General features: G+C 38.6%; 1 protein-coding gene across 2 annotated transcripts in view; it reads right to left on the reverse strand.

Moving 5' to 3' along the window:
• Positions 1-256: 256 nt before the first annotated feature.
• The window catches only part of LOC112956866 (patatin-like phospholipase domain-containing protein 2), a 19,787-nt gene continuing 701 nt past the window's right edge, over positions 257-19,342 (reverse strand). The window contains exons 1-9 of one of the 2 annotated variants that reach the window (XM_026050338.1): positions 18,800-18,961; positions 14,334-14,566; positions 13,686-13,751; positions 10,425-10,634; positions 9,328-9,388; positions 7,330-7,545; positions 6,315-6,447; positions 5,085-5,201; positions 257-2,127 (exon numbers count right to left, since the gene is read on the reverse strand). In XM_026050338.1, coding sequence (XP_025906123.1) covers positions 1,842-2,127; positions 5,085-5,201; positions 6,315-6,447; positions 7,330-7,545; positions 9,328-9,388; positions 10,425-10,634; positions 13,686-13,751; positions 14,334-14,459 — 1,215 coding nt within the window. In that variant the 5' untranslated portion in view covers positions 14,460-14,566; positions 18,800-18,961 and the 3' untranslated portion in view covers positions 257-1,841. Of the gene's footprint in view, positions 2,128-5,084; positions 5,202-6,314; positions 6,448-7,329; positions 7,546-9,327; positions 9,389-10,424; positions 10,635-13,685; positions 13,752-14,333; positions 14,567-18,799; positions 18,962-19,342 lie in introns of those variants that run through there. The other variant, XM_026050337.1, reaches the window with a different exon arrangement.

The following is a 19,342-nucleotide window of genomic DNA, read 5'->3' on the forward strand; positions in this document are numbered from 1 at the left end:
GCGGCGCGCGCCCCAATGGAGCAGAGGGTGTTGCCCCGCGCCTGCGGCCGGGAGGGCGCGCAACGCGCATGCGCGATGCGCAGAGGCGGGCGCTGCGGGGCAGCTACGGCGCACGCGCAGTAGCGAGGGGAGGAGGGGCGCTGCGAATAAAGACACCGGGAGCGCATCTGGTCGCGTTTAATGGCAGGTCCCGCAGCGGTTCCGCTCGCTCGCGCAGAGCGGGAGACACGCAAGGACAAAACATGAAGCAAACACAAGTGAGAGTTAAGTAGCACCAGTCCATAATATTAAAAATAAAAAAATCAGTAGCCCGGCGTCTTCTCCAACAGCCCCAGCATTTAAAAAGCGTGTTAGCGTTGTAAAACTGAGCTGAGGAGCAGCATGAAGGTTGGTCCAGGGAGAAAAGCTAAATCCTGCTCTGCAAAAGACCTCCAGCTATCCAAAGTTAACAGCCTGCTCTGGAAAAAAATCCCAAGTGCAATTCCTCCTCTGAGCATCACACCTCCCAGCACCTTTCCTGTCACAACAGACTCTCCCTGTTCACACAATGCATCTACAGACAATAGCCCATAGGCACGAAAACTCCGGTCCCTGCCCAAAAAGCCTTCAACTGTCACACACTTGCCCCCAAACACATACTTGAACTGAACATTAAAGCCAGAGTAGATTCCTTCTATTAAAAAAATGTAGATGTCAAAAGCATCATAAGACGTCGGGACAACAGTTAATTTCACAGTTACTTTTCCCCCCCGCTCTGTATTCATAGATTAATGCATTACCCTTCTTAAAACTACACAACAGTTTGCAAGTGGAAGTGTTGAAAATCCTCACGACAATATAAACATGATTTAGCTGATTTCCAAGCATGATTTGAGGCCTCTACACCCATCTGGATATCCCGGTTTCCAATTTAAATTCTCACTCCTGACCATCAGCCTTGGATTATTGTTCTCTCTGGGCTGCCCTCTCTTCCTGAGACAGATGAGACCCTCCTTCCTCTTTCCAAGGAAGAGGAAAAGGAGGAAGGGGAGAAAAGCCCTGAAGTTGCAGGGACATCAGCACTGACTTGCGCCACACGGATGCATTAGCATCTGGCAACAACCTTGATCACTTCTCCAATTGCTGTTTGCTAATCTCAGCCACTCTCTTACCTGCTTTTCAGCACTTATTCAATAATTGAGCCCTTGTTAAGTATACAAAAGTCCTCTGAAACGCGGAAGCTGCACCTGGTTACACTTCTGTTGCACCTGTCCCAGTTCTTATGGTCTTTTCTCTTCAAGTATTTGAATAAAGGAGTCAGAAAAACTGGGAAATATACGGAATAACCTGGAACAATACTGTTCCTACAGTATCTCATGCAGGCAACTTTTCCATAAATGCAGCAGTACATTTAAACATAAGGCAAAGACACCAGAGGCCATTACAAAACTTTTGTATAGCTCCCTTTATGAAAAAAAAGTCCAATTTCTTTTAAATGCTGTAAAAAATTGTTTTAACACATAATATTGTTAAGAATTATACTTTTAAAACGCTCTTTGCTATGACTTTATCTAACAAGCTGTTCAAAGAGTTCTTATGCTGAAAATGGATTTATTTCCAGAGACACTGCTAGCGTGGATCATTGTGCTGGTGATGTAAGAAAAGTCTAGTCTGCTACTTCATATAGTAACCACTGCTATTACAATCCTTAGAACAGTAGAATTCCAAAGGCAGATTTGCCATGTAGCTGTAAACAAAATTTTCCTAGACTTATTGGCAATTTAAAAGTAAGCTTTAATCCTTTAGGATTTGCATATCCCTGCCAAATTGGAATTTTGAAAGCTGAGGAAACTATTTCCAAACTAATATTCTGGAGCAGTTTGGTAACTCTTCTCTGAGGAAGAGTCAAAATCTAACTCAGATTCATCCGAATTTGGGAGAAAATTAGGATAGGAATCCACATCTGAATGCTGCTTTATGTTAACAGAAGCATGTTTCAAAGTTGAATGTATGAAGTAGGAAGAGTCCCAGAGCCAGCTTTCAAGGTCTGCAGAAGAGTGAGGTGTTTTAAGATGACAGTATGAAGAATGAAATTCCACAGTAGAAGGGACAGTTTGACATTTTCTTAGCGGTGCATAGTTGTCTTTCCTGTTAAGAGAAAACAAACAAGAAAAGTAGTATTTTAGTGATTTTTCTACTGCTGTTCATATGTCAAACTTGGAATGAGGAGGAACACTAGAGGAAAAACAGTCAATGGAATGGTTATGTCTCATCGTATTTAATGACTTTGGATAGGTGACACCCTTGCCATTATGTGATGGCCTCAAAGGTAAGGATAGAATGGTTTCACTGGAAGCCACCAAACTGCTCTCCTAAGCACAGAGGACAGACTTACTTTGTCCATCACCTCTTAAACAGCCCTGGTCTTCCCAAGCAACTCGCTTGGAATAGTTGGTTATTTCTCATTCACAGCAATAACCCAACATTTACAAGTATAACCTCGACATTTTACAAGGTTAGTAGCACAGAGAGCCATTCAACTTCAAGTGCAGTCTCTGCTCCTCACTTTGCAACCAGCTGAACAGCATCAACTGAAAGGCTGACCACAATTTGCATACAGGAAAAAAAAATACTGAGTTTTTCCTTCTTTTTCAACCCGAGAAACAGGAAAGTGAAGTTGTCAGCATAAATACCTAGCTTTTTCCTTCAAATTTCTTGCCCCTAGCTTGTAATATTTTTTTGGGGGGGGGGGGGGGGGGGGGGGGGGGGGGGGGGGGAGGGGAACCACACCACCACCAAACCTCAAAACTCTTCATGCACACATTTCAATGGCAGTTTCCAACCTGAGACTTAGAAGATACACTAGATGATACTGGCCACTAGGTTCAGTTTCCTAATAGTATTTCTAAACTGTAAACAGCCTGACATAAGGGGAAGGGAAAAAAGGGGGTAGGATGGAGAAATTATTCTCTGCAAAAGCATCAGTAAGATCTCAGTGGATCCTGAAACATTACAATGTTCACACTAAGAGTCACCTGTAGACTACAGTGCATCACTCCACAAAGAAAGCCAGAGGGAATCCACATAAAGAAAGGCTTCAGAAAGTTTAAAAGTACAACTACTTGTATAGCTCTGTGGAAGATAATCATACTTAACATACCATAAAGCACCATGCCCTCCTGTTTTATGGCCAAATCTTGCTTTATTCATGAAGAGAAACAACAATTTTGGTCGATCATCTAAGGACAGAATAATCCCTCTGAGAAGTTTGAGCTAAGCCCTATGCTCCCTCCTGAATGCCCACCACAAATGAAGAATATCTCAAGACTAGAAAGGTTGGAATCCATGAAGCTACTAGATAAACATGGGTACATAAAAGCTTTCACGCTTATTTTCAAAAGGAGTTAGAAACATCAGTAAGGAAAGAAAGGAAGAAAAGGTCACAGTATCACATACAGCATTAAATAACTGAAAGGTGATCCTAGAATGATAATAGGTGATATTAAAACTCCTTTTTTTGTTTAGACATATGGCCTCAAAAACATTCCAAGAGCATGCTGAGGTTATAAAGGAAGCCTGAACTCATTATGGAGAGGAAGACGCTGTTCACGTACATGAATTAAATACTCCCAGAGTCTCAATACAACTCAACACTGTAAAAAGATATTCTAACAACCTAATACTAAAGCGACTGTTTAATGCTGTCAGAGAGAAAATGATACCTCAAGCCTCAAAAACCAATAATCTATGAAAGTTTTCTCCAGCCAGAAAGTTTCAGATCGACAACTCCCTACTTCAAAAGGATTGGGCATAGCATCAAACGACTCAAGATACCAATGCAGAACGTGGCAGAACTTCTCCAAAGGCAGCTGAAACAGGCAAGTTCTTCTCAGCTAGACGCATCAAGTCTGGCATTCCTGATTGGATCAATGTATGGCACTGCCAGGGCAACAAGGAATATTATCTTTGATCTTCCTCATTATTTATCTTTAGTAGTAACAAAAGGAAGATAAACCCCCCAAAATGTCTTGGCTCAGATAACAGTGAGCTTCCCCGCCTCCTTTTTTCTCCCCCCCTTTTTTAATTTTTAAATCTATATTCTGAACATAGCCATATGCTCACCGAAATACCTGCTGCAGCTTGCCGTCTCCAGTGCTATTGCTGTATACTTAAGAAGCTTTAATGCAGCATTAGAGAATCCTCTGCTGTCCTAAAAGCTTTCCTGGCCAGTGTCACTTCCCCTTCTCCCGCTTCCTTCCCATCAACTCCAGGAGTTGAGTTAGTCATTAACACATTACTATAAAATAGTCCTGGCCCACTCCACTGAAACCGCTATTTCAGATTTCTAAGTCAAACCTTGAGGGTTCATATTTATAAGCCTTAAGAGAGCCTATGGCTCAGAGCACTACTTGGTGTGGCTACGTAACTCACTGTTTCAGACTGAAAGCCTATTTTTTACAAGCAAGTCTGCTGGTGCTGGTCACATTCAAGTCACAGAAGCTGGCAGAGTTCCACTCTGGGCAGATATCACACGCCCCAGCATAAGGTGAAACTGTGATGGTATTCGAACTGGCGTAAGCTCTCACCAATTCCTCCATCCACAAAGCACTGGAAAGATTAACAAAGCAAGAAGTCTGAAAGGCTTGGAGATAAGAGAGGAGTCATGAAACCGGTTACAACCAGGTTACCATAGGGTTTATCTTCCACAGCAACAGGTATTTACAGAAAATGTCTATATTTGCCTTATGAAGTATCTGGGAAAAAATAAAATAAGTCTTCCCTCCTTATTCATTTTAATCTATTTTTCACTGTTACAATCTTCTTTGTCCAGGCTCCTGAAAGCCTAGTCTTCCTCCCCAACTATTCGAGTTCCTGCTTACCACATCTGATTTAAAACATCTTTAACAGGCTTTTCCACCTTTTTCTTCCCAATTGCTACAGCTTTTATGGAGCAAGGCAGACACAAGGTCTCTATTCTCAGTTTAGTGCCCATTCTATAACTTCTATTAACTAAAGAGGGAAACTTGCCCAAACTTGCAGCTTTGGCTAACGGAAAAGAAATCTCTCGGAATGCATCATTTGCCTGCAGCAGTACAGCAGCTTACCTGAATGCACAGAAGAGCTTGCTTTTAGCCCGGGAATAAACTGTACCAGCAATCTGGCAAAGCTGCTCTTGCATCCATCGAACATCATCAGGAATGTCAGGAAACCAGTTTACTAACCTACAATCAAAAACAAAACACGTGTGTTATTCCATAAGGAACTGGGCTCACATGAGGCATGTTCTTATACTTTCATATCCAAGCTCCAAAAACAAACAAACAACCCCCCCCCCCCCCCCAATTTTCATTTTCCCCACGTTTACTCCTCCAACAAACACAGTGTCCAGATCCTCCCAATGCCTCTAAATTTCTGCCTATGCTTCTCATCTTTCTCATCTCCCCTCTACAGGCTAAGAGAAAAAGGCTGTGCATAGTACTACAGCACGAGCTATGGGGGTATGCAGTTTACACCCAAGTCAGAGGAATCCTGAAAAAAACCCTCTCATCTCTGTGACCTCTCTCTGTGTTGGCTGGAACTGTTTAATCACCTTAAAGTTACAGGGGAGTTGAAAGGCGGCAGGAAAGCAAAGGGCGGAATAATGTCACAAATGTATTTTGCCCTGACAAAATGCTCTTAAGAGAAGTCAGCCACACTGATGGGAAGAAAGCAAAAAACTCACACAAAAATCCTGTTGAAATTTGCTTTTTTTCTCCACCCTCCAAAAAAGCCAAAGTAACAGAGAAACAAGGTAATTTACTATCTGCTATTCAGACTGCAATGCTCTTAAGCAAGCACTCAGTTTAGGGTTCATGATAGATTCATTTGTTTTGTACAAGAGTTAGAAACTTTAGAAAATTCTTTCTAGTTTTGAGAGTACAACTCTGAGTCAACCTGAACAAACATGCTAAGAAAATTTACACAGAGAGTAAACTACTCTATTTCACTTCTGACTTCAAAAAGAAGGCAGAACACAAGCACTACTAGAATGAAGTTCAAGAATATAGCAGTTGCAAAGAATCTGCTCCTGGAAAACACACTTAAGGCTGTTCCCCTCCCTGCTCTCTAGTGGTTAAAAGAGCTACTACTAGCTAAGTGTGAAGTTTTTAGAAGTCTATTCAATGCATTTATATTTTTCTAGCCTTAGACTACAGAAACTTTTATAGGATGCGTTATCTAGGTAGGAATGATGATGTTCGGCTAGGTAGCCCTTGAACTAGAGCCCTAGCACTAGAGTGCCTGTAAGAACATGCAAGGAGTAAATTCTTTAGAGTGCAATTCTAGAAGACCCTTACCGTAAAGCCAGGGAATAAGCAGACTCCACTGGCAGCGTATATGGCAGCATCAGGTAGGACATCACCCGCACTGGGAAGAGTTTAGAGACCTGGGCATAGAATCCGCTCTGCTCTTGACAAGCTTCTTGCAAGGCTAAAGGATAACCATTTTTTTTTTCAAAAAAACTATTAGACTTCTTGAAAACAGTCCAAATAATTCTATTTGGTGATCACCAGTCTAATTAATTATACCACATATTACTTAATGAAGATCAGACAGAGAATTTAAAAAAAAGAGTCTCAAGACACTGTCAGAGTAAATCTTCTCTAAGCTACTTGAAAATATGGGAAGTATTGACTCATCCTACAAGGACGAAAAGACATTCCACAGAACCTTGAAGCAATAAGTCTCAGAAATAATTTATTACAAGAGGGTATGAAGTTCAGCTCCCTAAAGTAATTCTGTACTTTACACAGCATCCTCATCTTTTAACAAACTCCAGGGAGTTTGTTAAAAGCCTAGAGCTCCTAGGCCTAGTTAAAAGTGTTTTTTATTTTGTTTTTAAAATCAATAAGTGTTCTGATCTACTACTACTACGATGTTCTACTAACGTCTTTATAGAGGACACAAAAATCAGACAGTTGCAAATCTACTGAAGCCTTGTTTAGTAATAAAATAAAGAGTGTTTAGATTTGAGATTCACCTTTGTCATGAAATAAAAGGATCATATAGAAATACTACGAAATACCACAAAATCAAAGGAGAATTCAAGTTATAACTCTATGATGTTGAAAAGCAACTTCTTTCTCTTGTTTCAGTTGTACAATTTGTGTAGCTAAATTGGCCTGGACACATACACATCTAGTAATCATTTCAAGAAATGTTATGGGTTGAACTAGTCTCTAACAGATTTATAAGACTAAATAAAAAGCTTACTAGTTCTAACCTAAGAAAAAAAGTAAAAACAAACAAGACCACCCACCCACCCACAGGTTGCTATTGAAAAAGTTACATAAAATAGCCTAAAGAAGGTACCTTTACGAAGCCTGGGAGGAAGACTCTCAAATATGCTCTTGTCTAAAGGCCATGGATTCTGCTTCAGCTGGTCGTTAAGTGCTTCAGCTTTGAGAGCTTCTGTTCCACTACTTTCCGACACACTTTTCTTGTTTACACGGTCAATGCACTGCAGAGCCTCCTGAGGACTTCTTTTTGTAAAGGACAAGGTGACATAAATTGAGTCACTCAGAATACCTGAAAGAGTCAAGAATTTCCCTTAGGCCAAACGTGATGCAGGAGACTGCAGAATACCTTAAAGTTCCCTCAGGGCAGGCCTATCTACCTAATATCAAATACCACTTGGTCTTACAACCACCAATGTTTATTAATATTGATGATTTTTTGGGGGCAGATCTAGGTCTCATTTTAAAAGAGGTTCTAAAGAAAGTGAGGGAAAAAAAATAGCTGAAATTGCAATGGATACACAGTCAGTTACCAAAGTTGTTCTCTAGTAAGAATAAAAATATTTTCAGAAAAAAAAAAAAAAGAAAGAAAAAAAAGAAAGAAAACTTACTTTCTATTTGTTTGAAATAAAGCACCTATAAACACACAATTGACCGGTTTGGTAAATCTGAAGTGGTAAATATCACAAAAGTACTTTGAGGTACTGTCATGATATGGAAAAGTAGCGTGGTGAAACATAGCTACAGGCAAAGTAGCATGGTGAAGTGTATTTTAAGATCTATTGAAAATTGATACACCACCACAAGTTGTCTTGCCAAACTCATGCATTCCCGATTAATAAAAGGTATAAATATTAACCACTCACACCTTAGAAGCAAGCACCAAGTAACGAGCACAAGTTTACATATACAAGAAGGGTATTCATACTCAGTTTCCAGAAAAATCAATGTGAAGTAACTTTTTATATTAACACTATTGAACTTAACTGGGACCCTCACCTACATGCAACAGGATCTCTTTCCTACGATATCTTCTGCATTTCTAAGTATTCTTTAAGAACATAGCCAAAATTTAGCAGAACAGAACTACAGTGTTCTAGATGGAAAACACACAGCCTCCTAGAGTTGAAAACGTTTAAGGAGATGGGAGGTGCATAATGAATGAATTTGGAAAGACTGACAGTTATCACCCATGAGCTTGAAGCAACATGAATCTGTGACAGCACGAGAAAAAAGGTGATTACAGAATGAGTAGTGAGAAAAGGAGGATTTCAGTGCAATACAAACAGGATGTGGGGGAAACACAAAGGAAGAGGGATTAGGAATCACAGACCCAGGGACAGATGGGAATGTGTACACAGGAATCTTGTGGAGGCACAGCAACAGAAGAGTCCATCTTCGCACAGACCATCTCAAATTAAAGGCTTTTTTTTTTTAAATATATATATACACACACACACACATATATATAACTGTGTTTTTAATCACCTGATAACAATACCTAAGTGTTAAAAATATTTAATAATATTAAATATTTACAGCTTTGAATTCTAATAACACCATTAAGTTAAACGGTGACCTTCTTTAACACTGAAGACCTTATTACAAGATGAGTATTTAGAATAATAGAGAGTTTCTATTTTGAACTGTTAGGTTTCACCTACAAATTCACTTGTATGACATGCAAGTGGAGGTGATAGGCCAATGTTTCCCACTTCTGTGTAATCTCTATTTTTACCCTTCGAGATTAACTTAAAAGAAACTAAAAACTTCAGTTTTCTAGAACTGGAATTCTTTGGTAATTTCACTTAACCTTAATATTCACTTTAAGTATGTGACAAAAACCCGAATCACATCTGTAATGCAATTTCTATGCGACAGCACAGGTTACTTGAAGTAAACGATTAGGTATATGACTATGATTTCTCTCCATTCAAATTCAGAAGGAGAGCATAGCTGAAAAAGTTATCCCCTATTCCCTACACTTTCCCTCCTTTCCCCACTGCGTCCTTCCCCGTTTTTTTAAACCCAGGTTAAGGTCACATTATTCATGTTAGCTATAGAGGTAACATACCATTCTCTCTTAAGAATTTAAGAGCATCTGAGTATCCTTGCTCACAGATCTCTCCTAGGACCTGCAAGCACAGGATAAATGAGTCAGCCAAATGAAAGGAGATTCCACTTAAGCCATTTTACAGAATAAAAACCTGCCACGTCCAATGCCCGCCACTCTTCTAAGAAGATATGGCATTAACAATTGCTGTAATACAACACACATTCAAGTTAATGAACCTACTGTGACCAAATGCACACAAGCTTTGTCTTTCAACTATCAGAGATACACTGAATTATTCACCTAAAAGGATGTTCTTCTAACTCTATTAGGTCTGCAAGAATTTCCTCCCAGTTTGTTTCTTTGACTAGCCTTTATTTGGCAGATGGAAGTAACAATGAAGCAGAATGGCTTGGTAGAATATGCCAGTTCCCCTCTTCCTCCCAGTCCTTCCCATTTCCCAAAACTATGACAAGTCAACTGTGCAATTCTCACGCTCCACTTCAAACTTATGTCTTCCATATGAAAACATCTTTTAGCAAATGTAACACCATTTCACTTACTAATGTACATAGTAGTCCTAGATAGAAAAAGAAGAAAATATTTAAAGCCTACATAAGTAGAATTTAACATTTTGTCTTCAAGTGAGCAAAAATTCTCATTTTTAAAAAACATCTACAGCAGTCAGGAACATTACTTCTCCTCCATAGTACATCCCAAGCCAATTGGAAAAAAATAATTCTCCTTTTCTTCAGATTAATCAGCTACAATTCTACAATATTTTCCTCATCCATTTTACAGTGCTCAGTAATTTATTAATTCATAATAAAAAAAAAAAAGCAGCTTTAGAAACTCTTTCAGGTTCTTAAATACCTGATTAGCAGATAAACATAAAAGGAGTACGAAAGCAGTCATTAGTCTACCAGTATTACTTTTAGTCTTAGGGACATAAAAAATAAGAACGCGAAAAAACTATGAATAAAAGAGAAATAAGGAAAATGTTACCAGAAAGTTTATATGATAGATAAAACTCTAAGCTTACTACAACTTTCTTCAAAAGCAAATCTCTTATATTGAAGAAATATTGTATTATGAACCTCATCAAGTCACTGCATTACCTTAGGCTCTGGTGGAAAGAGCGCTTGTGTTAAACGATAGAGGTTCCCCAGACTAAACTGGATGCTGGTGTTGGTCACGTTCATCTCGTGGAAGTTGGCAGAGTTCCCTTTGGGGCAGATATCACACTCCCCGGCAAAAGGCGAAACCGTGATGGTGTTCTTGGACTCGTAGTGAGGTAAGTTGTCACTGATGCCTCCATCCACATAGCGCTGCAAAGATCAGCGGAAGCAAAAGAGATTGAAATTTAACCAGTGAATTTTCCATTTAAGAATTAAATGGCTTTTAAGATTGTAATAAAATAGTATCTCCCTATGCTCGGACCAAGCATTTATGGTCAAACAGTTTGTCCCTGATAAAACTTAAAATAAATTCCTGCCTAAGACACAGACAGCTTAAGATACCATAGACAGCCTAGGAATACTCGCTGAGATTTTTGGTTCTTTCTTAAAAAAATAAAAAGTGCATTTCAAGGAGCATTACCCTACACAACATCCATTCTAACAAGTTAAGGCCTACCAAAATACTTCCTGCAGAAAGGAGAACAAAGGTAACTTACACTTGAAGCAAAAGTTATTTGATACCAAACCACTTAGAATAAGAGTTACTTGGAATCACTCTTCAAAAAAATCACCACAAGTTTTCAGTCAGGAAGAGACTACAATTAAACATGAACAATGCTGTAGGTTAGAGATACCTAATCTGATTCAAGTGCAAGTTTAGAAGCTCTTTCAGGTTATGCTTTTTTTCCTCCTCATTTTCAGGGACCCATTTCTGTAGTTTTAACACATCAGCACCCCAGAGACATTTTAAAACGCAAGGACTGAAGAATTCCGCATTGGGATAACAGACTTTTGGTGCAGCTGGTTTAGCTGTTGTGACTAAAGACAAGCCTCAAAGACTCATCAAGCCACTTACAGGAACGTTCTCTGTAGCAGCACCAATTTCAGACAGTTTCTTCTTACAGTGGCAAAATAAATAAATAAACCACTCCTCACTACCAGCCTTCCTGCTTAGTGGCTGCAGTTTCCTCCTTCCTGCATAGGAACCTTAAGACCTGCTTAGGTCCTTGCAAATTAAAACGTGTTTTTTAACAGGAGGAGCCTTGATTATCAATGCTGTGTAGCTTTTTTTTTTTTTTTCTTTTTTTTCCTCCAAGAAGGTCGAATAGCACAGCAGGTAACTTAAGCAAGACTGTTAAGCAGTTGATACTTCTGTAGCTGTTGCTGCCCATCAGGTTCCCCTTAAGTTTTGAATCTAAAGCCAATGCCATGTTTGAAGGGCTAAGCAAACACCCACAAACTTGACACTTAGCCATTACATAAAGGAGAAATCATCCCAAACTGAGCTCAGTTTGCCAACCTAGTGAGGGCAAGACAGGTAGCTCTCAAGGCACTCTGCTTCGTAACAGCACCCTAACCAGGCTGGGCACACAGCCCATGACATGTCACAACATGACTGCCTGTCACTAAAGGGAGAAGGGAGAAAGATTAGGAGGAGAGAAGTGTCATATTGGAGAAAGACCTGAAATTCACAGGAAATTGGCCTTTGCTAGCTCAACAGTATACAGAATAACTGGCCTGAAAGTGAATTACAAGTGTTATGTGACAGATAAACATTTTTAGATAGAAAAACACATATTCTGATTTTGCTTATATTTGCTGTTATTGTATAGAATACAATCTGCATGGGAAGAAATTGCTCTAAAACCATAAAGCCACTTTTTTTTCCTTTCTGCAGTAAATGCAGACAGTTCAACAGCAATATCCTGCACTAACATTAATATTACTAACATTAATATTACTAACATTAATATTACTAACATTATACAGCTACTGATAGTAACCCTCAAAGCTTTGTTTTAGAGCATGAGGAACCAAGCTAGTTCACAGTAAGACACTGTGATACTACAAAGTTTAAATATCTGACATTCTGCTGTGTTTAAGTCCTATAGGAGTCACTCAAAGCATATGCAAGTGTGGTATTTAACCTAGTTAGTATAAAAATAAACTACAATGTTCTCTCATCCTCCTATAGATTAAAATCATATGACAATCATTGAAAAGGTCAAATTGATGTAGCAAATGCTTCTTCCATCCTCAAGACCTGAGCAAATACATCATGACTTCTATGTTTTTGCTGTCTGAACTAAGCCTTTTAAAATAACATTGTAGTCTGGTGACAAGAACTCAATCCAGGCAGATTAGCCTGGATCCACCTAAACCTTGGATTGAGTCCAATGTCCTGTTTTCATAACACTTCTAATCTGGAAGAGTTTAAGGGGACACACAAGATTTAGAAATGCAAACAAAAGCAAATCTTTATACAGTTCTACTCATTTCTGGCTTTGATTTTAGCATGAAGAAAATACATTTCAAGGCTATTCTTGACCTTTTCACACTTTCAATCAGCCTTGAGAACACACTCTATAAACCACTAATAAGGATGCTTTTGAATTTTTACTTCAATACTTTTCCTTTCTTAATGTCTAAGGAGTACCAAAGCTGGCAGGAAATCAAACATAAATTAATGCAACAATATAACAAGAAGTAATTAATCCTACTGCCTTAATGTGAAACACACATAGGCTTACAGACCTATTATTCAGAATACCTGCAACAAATTACACTGTTTAACTTTTCTGCAAATGTTGCTCTTCTCATGGGAGATCAGTTAAAATCCAGTAGAATAATAAAATAATAAGAGGTTTTGTAACTAGTAATTTCTGTTAAGCAATGGAAGAGACTATCACATTGATTCTTCAGCTGCAAGAAGCAACCTTTCTTACACTAGATACAAAGAACAATCATGGTAGAGGACATTAAAAGGCTGACACATCTAACTGAATGTGGAACTTTAATCCAGTTTTAGGGCAGAAACTACCTAGTGCAAAAATAGACAAGTTACCGCACTTACAAATTTATGCAGATGAGGAAGCACCACTAACTCTTGTTTTAATTAAATATTCATTATTAAAAATCTCTCACTATTTTCTTTGCTTAGATGACCCTAATTACAGCATCAGAAATGCAAGAAATGTAAGTGCACATTTGCATTTCTGGGTGGGAAACAGGTGTATAGAAGAAAGTTCCTATTTCCAACACATACAGTTTTCCCTTATCTTTCTGTAAGACTGTAATAAGCCACCGCAGTACTAAATGCTCTGATAAAAGTATTCATTTCATTCAAGAAAAAAACATCTTTCAATATTTGTAGCATAGCTAAAGATACTTTTTCATCATAACAATAGAATATAGACTTACCACACCTCTAAATGATGGTGGAATTATGCCACAATAAATAGGAACAAACGAACTACAGATTAAAGCCTGTGAAGAAATGAGACCGTATGAATTAAAGGGTAACCGTTCTGTTATTTTAAGTATCATCTATGTGTGTTTTCCTATTTAAAAATCAGTAGTCTTGATGCTGTCAACATAATATTAATTCAGATGTGATCTCAGGAACTGTTTTAGATCTACTCCTTAACTTCCTCTACCAAAGCACTCCAGTCCGGCACTTCACAGTATTATATTCAGATATCAGCAAAACCTGATCAAGCAGAAAAAAAAGCCTAGCAATTGCCTTTTAAATAGAAAGTAAAAATAAATACGTAAAATAGGTTAATATCAACCATTATTTTAAGATACGGGTAGGGTATTCCTTTTTTATTATTAATACAACCACATTTCATCTGAGTAAAAATAGATGAGACCAAAAAACACACACACAAAAAAACCACCCCTCACTCAGTTCACAAAGATATAATAGCTGGAAAAACTAGTATGTGACTATATCTTGATTACCTTTAAGATAATGTGAAAGTCACAGTTTTCTAAAGTGGAGGATACTAAATGGACTTAAAACAACTTTAAAAGGTTTCCACATACAATAACTGAAAATAAGCTTACCTGGACAACTTCTTCTTTAGAGTCAAAATTAGATATCAATGCATTTTTACCATCTGACACTCTGGTTAGTGAAATACACAGCCGGCCTGATGACAACTGATGAGTGTTTTCTGGAAGATTTTTCATTAGTCCATCTCTTATTATCTTTATCACATTAAATGAAGGATGAAGGGGACCAAGATTTCGCTTTCTAGCTTCTTTAGCTAATGCGAGAACATCTGCACATGCTTCAGCTGAAAAGAAACAGCACATCATTAAGAACAGAAAATGTTTCAATAAAACAAAACACACTGAAAGACCTCAAGATTTTCAAGCAGATAAAACCCATTTTGATGAAGACCTTGACACTAAGTGAATACTTATGATATTTATATTAATATGCTTATGATACATACATGTAGACTAGTAGTGTAAAATATCTATGTAAGATGCTTTCATTAGCAAATATTAATTCCAAAAGTTCTTTAAGAAAAGATGGATACCCTTCCAAAACACATGAACCATCAGTATGTTCCATATGCAACATCCATGAAACCTATAACCTACTATAAGCAGATTTAAACCCTACAGTCTCTCTGCTGAAGAAGCAAAGAACTTGGGTTTGTCACATCTAGAGACATTCGTTGGATTTTAACCAATCTACAATTTCCAGACCTTGTAGGAAATACTCATCTCCACTTACATATAACCATAATAAAGGAAACAGAAGTTAAATGGAAATTCATTATGGAAGAGAACTTTAAGAAGAAAATCCATTAGCTTTAGGAGCTAGATCAAACCACTACAGAACAAGCAGTTGTGCAGAATTCATTGCTCTTCAGGTACAACCAAACCATTTAAAAAACAAAACAACAACAAAAAACACTCCTCCCCCATCAAAGTTAACAAGAATAGCATCTCCTCCAACTGCTATGTTTTGTTTAAAATATTTTAAATTACGCTATCTTGTCTCTCCAGGGAATTCTTTGGGGCTATTGCCAAATAAACAAGTCTGCTTGATGGAGGGGAAACAGGGAGAGGAAAGGAAGGTCAAAGTAACCGGTCATTATCCAAACTGATATGCTGCAAGGTCATCCAAACATATGTTCAGAACATGCACATTTTAACTTACATACCTGATTTCTAAAGTAAATAGAATTCAATTTACTGAACTAAACATGAACTAGTGACACTGCATGAGTGCTAGTCACTTTGCTAGTTGCTAGATTAGCACTAGACTTTGCTTAAGCCTCAGAGTGGGGATTAATTTCTGAAAATACTGCCTTCCTACAATGTCATTTTTGAGTGGTGTTCTCTAAAACTTTCTATTAAACCTAAACAACAGTTTCTGTTTAAAAGAGTATCTCCAAATAAAATACAAAGTATTTTTTTAAGAAAAAAACAAAAGGATCATTTCACTCTACCCTTGAAGAGTTAAGTCCTGTGTCATGATTACATTGACACCCGGTTCCCACTCCAGAAAGCAAATGATTTAGACGCAATTCACAGTTCAAGATCAAATATACATTTATGTTAGTAAAACACATTTTCCATATAGCTAAAATAAATGACATAAGTCACACTCAAGTGAAAAAGTTACTTTGAAAAGCAGCTATGCAGGCAATTGTAGCAAGCCTATTACTGTGTACTCAGATGTAAGTCTTATATACATATAATATCAGTTTTTATAAGCATATAACACACCAATCTAGAAGTGTTGAACCTTCTCAAATGTCTAAAGACAGAAATCAGGCCCATTTCAGAATTTTCAGGTGTTTGAAACACTGAATTACCAGATCTCTGTTCAGAAACAGTAGCCTCACTAAGTACAATATCTTCTTTCTGCAAAAGAAAATATATTTTCAAAAACTTCTATACCAAATACATAAGCTGTGGGCACTGAAACACAGAACGAGAAGCAGTGGGTGCATGGGCTCCTGACCAAACAAAACATATGATCTGCCAAAACCTGCCACAACGCTCTGCCAAAATTTAATCCCATTCTTCTGAATGGAATCCTTTAAAAATTCAGGGCAAGGTAGGAAGCATGGAAACAATTGCACTTGTCTGCACTGCAGTCCTGTTTCTGCCCAGAAGGAAATAAAACAGGCCAATGTTCTCTACCCGTACTGTGGTATGACTTTATCTCTCCATAAACAGTCAGGCAAGTATCAGCTCACTTCATTTATCCAATTAAATAGCTGCAAAACTGATGACCTCTAACAACTTAACATTTGAACTTCCCTTCTATCAACTTCATTTCTGAAAATAACTGCCTATCAAAATGAAGTTTGATTTCACATATGTTCCACACATAAGAATTTCTATTTCTTCCTTTCCCATACTTCTAAAATATGAAGCTCAGGAGAAAAGAAATATATATCTTGTTGGAATTACATGTAAGGCAGCCTTTGGGGGGGGGGGGGGGGGGGGGGGGGGGAGGAGAGAAGCTAAAAAATAATTCAAGTCTACATATTTTGTTTATTATAATTTATTCTCCCTGACAGAAGTAACCTTAAGTGAAAAGAATGTTGTCTTTCTCAGAGTATGTGATGTTACAATACTGAAGATTTTATACTTTATTAATTCAACACTATTCAGTATTCTACCTTCCTTGCTTCTCCTGTCCCTGTTCAGCAGGGGGAAAACGAGCATCACCTATTGGAGAGTCTACTTGGAAACAGAGTTTTGTCCTTCAATGGAAAAAGAAAGGTATAGAGAACTAGAGCTCAACTCAGAGCAGAATTTTAGACAGACATCAGCAAAACTTCCCTTTCTCGAAGAACAACAGAGCAAAAAAGATTAACGTTTGCATTAAACCATTAGCGTTTCCACAGAATAAAGCCTTAACTAATATACAGACACACACACACCCTATGCTTCTCAGTGCAACTTTAAAATGGATGAGTGTAGCAACAAAACAATGTCTTATCTCCCAGACATCTATAAGGAAGATCTAAAATCGTAAAGTGTATCTTAACAGGTTCAGTTTGGAGTAGCCTAGAACATGCATTACCCTCAAGAGAACAGCCACCTCTAAACTTCTGTCTTCACCTTCTGTGAAACGGAATGACTGAAGTGTCTTCATCTAGGACAGCACAATTTCTTTCAACTCAATGGCTACGGTTCACATGAAGCCAAACACGAAATTCTAGGCAGTGTAATTTCATCCATTCAACAGGTAAAGGAAGTACAAGAAAAGTACTTTACTTGAAACATAGCAACAAGCCTTGAATAGATGAACTATTAAGTCAATTTTAGTTTTTAAAAACAAAATCTGTACATACCTATAGACTTACAATAACTTACAATAACTTGAAGTCTAAAAATGGCTACATATTAAACAGTTACAATGGATAAATATGTTCTAAAAGGGCTTATAATGGGCTTATGTTCTATTGGGCTTATAATGGCTCACATAAGCATATTATTTTGGTACATTTCAGCAAACTTAACAAGTCTAAATGGCATAGACATTGCTAATGCTTTGAAGAAATTAAGAGGGTGAAATGAGAGAGATGAGTGGCTACATCACAGGGACTAACATTTGACAGCACAACTATCTTCCAGGTACAGAAAACTTTCCCTCAGATGTTAAAAACAAAGAAAGCACTCCCTAAATTTAACATAAGCTGTGCATTTTCCTCTCTGGATTCATGAATAAAATAAAATCTGAATTTACAAGGTGCTCCAGTCCCCAATGCACTGTGGGTGCTGTCAAGAAAAGCCATGAGTTTGAGTAATCAACTAGCCAAGCCCTTATTCAGTGACGGATTTATAATGCAAATCATTTTAATCTTGCACCCTGTTGGCAGCTAGTCTCTCCCCTAAACAGCTTGGTATTTTACTTGTATCAAGATGCTTTTAATGCCTAGAATGTCTAATTTATTAAATAAACGTATATATTCTGGTTCTCTGAAGCCCTAATTAGGTAAAAGGTATACTTTTCCTATTGCTGAAATACTTATTTCACCACAGAGACTATATTTAGTTCAAAACTGACATCTTTAATTTAAAAAAGCCCTACAAATACAAAGCAAGAATAAATCTATTACTTAAACTCTGATTAAAATTAATGATTTTCATCAATCCATTCTGTTTCTAATCATATACCTAAGTGACCTACAGAATAGACACTGTGCAGATTAAAGAGAAAAGCATGTTAAAGCTAACCTAAGCCCCGACTAGCTCTCTAAACCCTATCCCAAGAAAGGAGAAGCTTTAGAGGAAGCAACTTAAAGCTAACCAAGGGTGTGCAAAGACACGACAGAGAAAATGCACTTATTCCCAGCGAAGTATAGGCACCCTATGTCAAAGGGACGGCAGTAGTTTGCCTGCTCTGACAGGCGTTGCAGCAGGAGCCATCCTACTCTCTCTACCGTTTTCAGTTCCTCTCCTTTACTTATAGGTAGAAAAATAACTGTCACCAAGCCTGTGCCATAACCCTGAAGCCAGGAGGAAGGCGAGGCCTTCGTAGGGACCCTCACCTGGGAGCAAAGCCGGGCACCTCTAACCGCGCAAGTGTTGAAACCTGGCACAGTACTGGCAAAATCACGTCCTGAGCCCGCAAAGGTGCTAAATACCCATCTCGAGGCGCACTGATTTCACCATCTGCCTCTTCCTCTACCTCGAGGGAACACACATGTGCCTTGCTCGCCGTAAGATGGGTGAGGGGTAAGAATGAAAGGCAAGCAAATAATAATAAAATAATAAAATAATAAAAAAAAAGACCCGCTAGAGTCACCCTTCTCCCTTGCGGGACAGCTTGAAAGCAAAAGATACTAAAAGCGTCTCAGTCGCCTCACAGACATCAGCGCCGCAACCACGTCCCCGGCGCTCCCTTCCCGCAGCAGCAACCGCCGCAACCGCCGCGCTCGCCTCCCGCAGCAGCAACCGCCGTAACCGCCTCCCCCGCCGCGCTCGCCTCCCGCAGCAGCAACCGCCGCACCGCGCTCGCCTCCCGCAGCAGCAACCGCCGCAACCGCCTCCCCCCGCGCTCGCCTCCCGCAGCAGCAACCGCCGCAACCGCC

This window comes from Nothoprocta perdicaria, unplaced genomic scaffold, assembly GCF_003342845.1.
Source record: "Nothoprocta perdicaria isolate Ctin4 unplaced genomic scaffold, notPer1 scaffold_68, whole genome shotgun sequence".
In the NCBI taxonomy this organism is placed as follows: domain Eukaryota; kingdom Metazoa; phylum Chordata; class Aves; order Tinamiformes; family Tinamidae; genus Nothoprocta; species Nothoprocta perdicaria.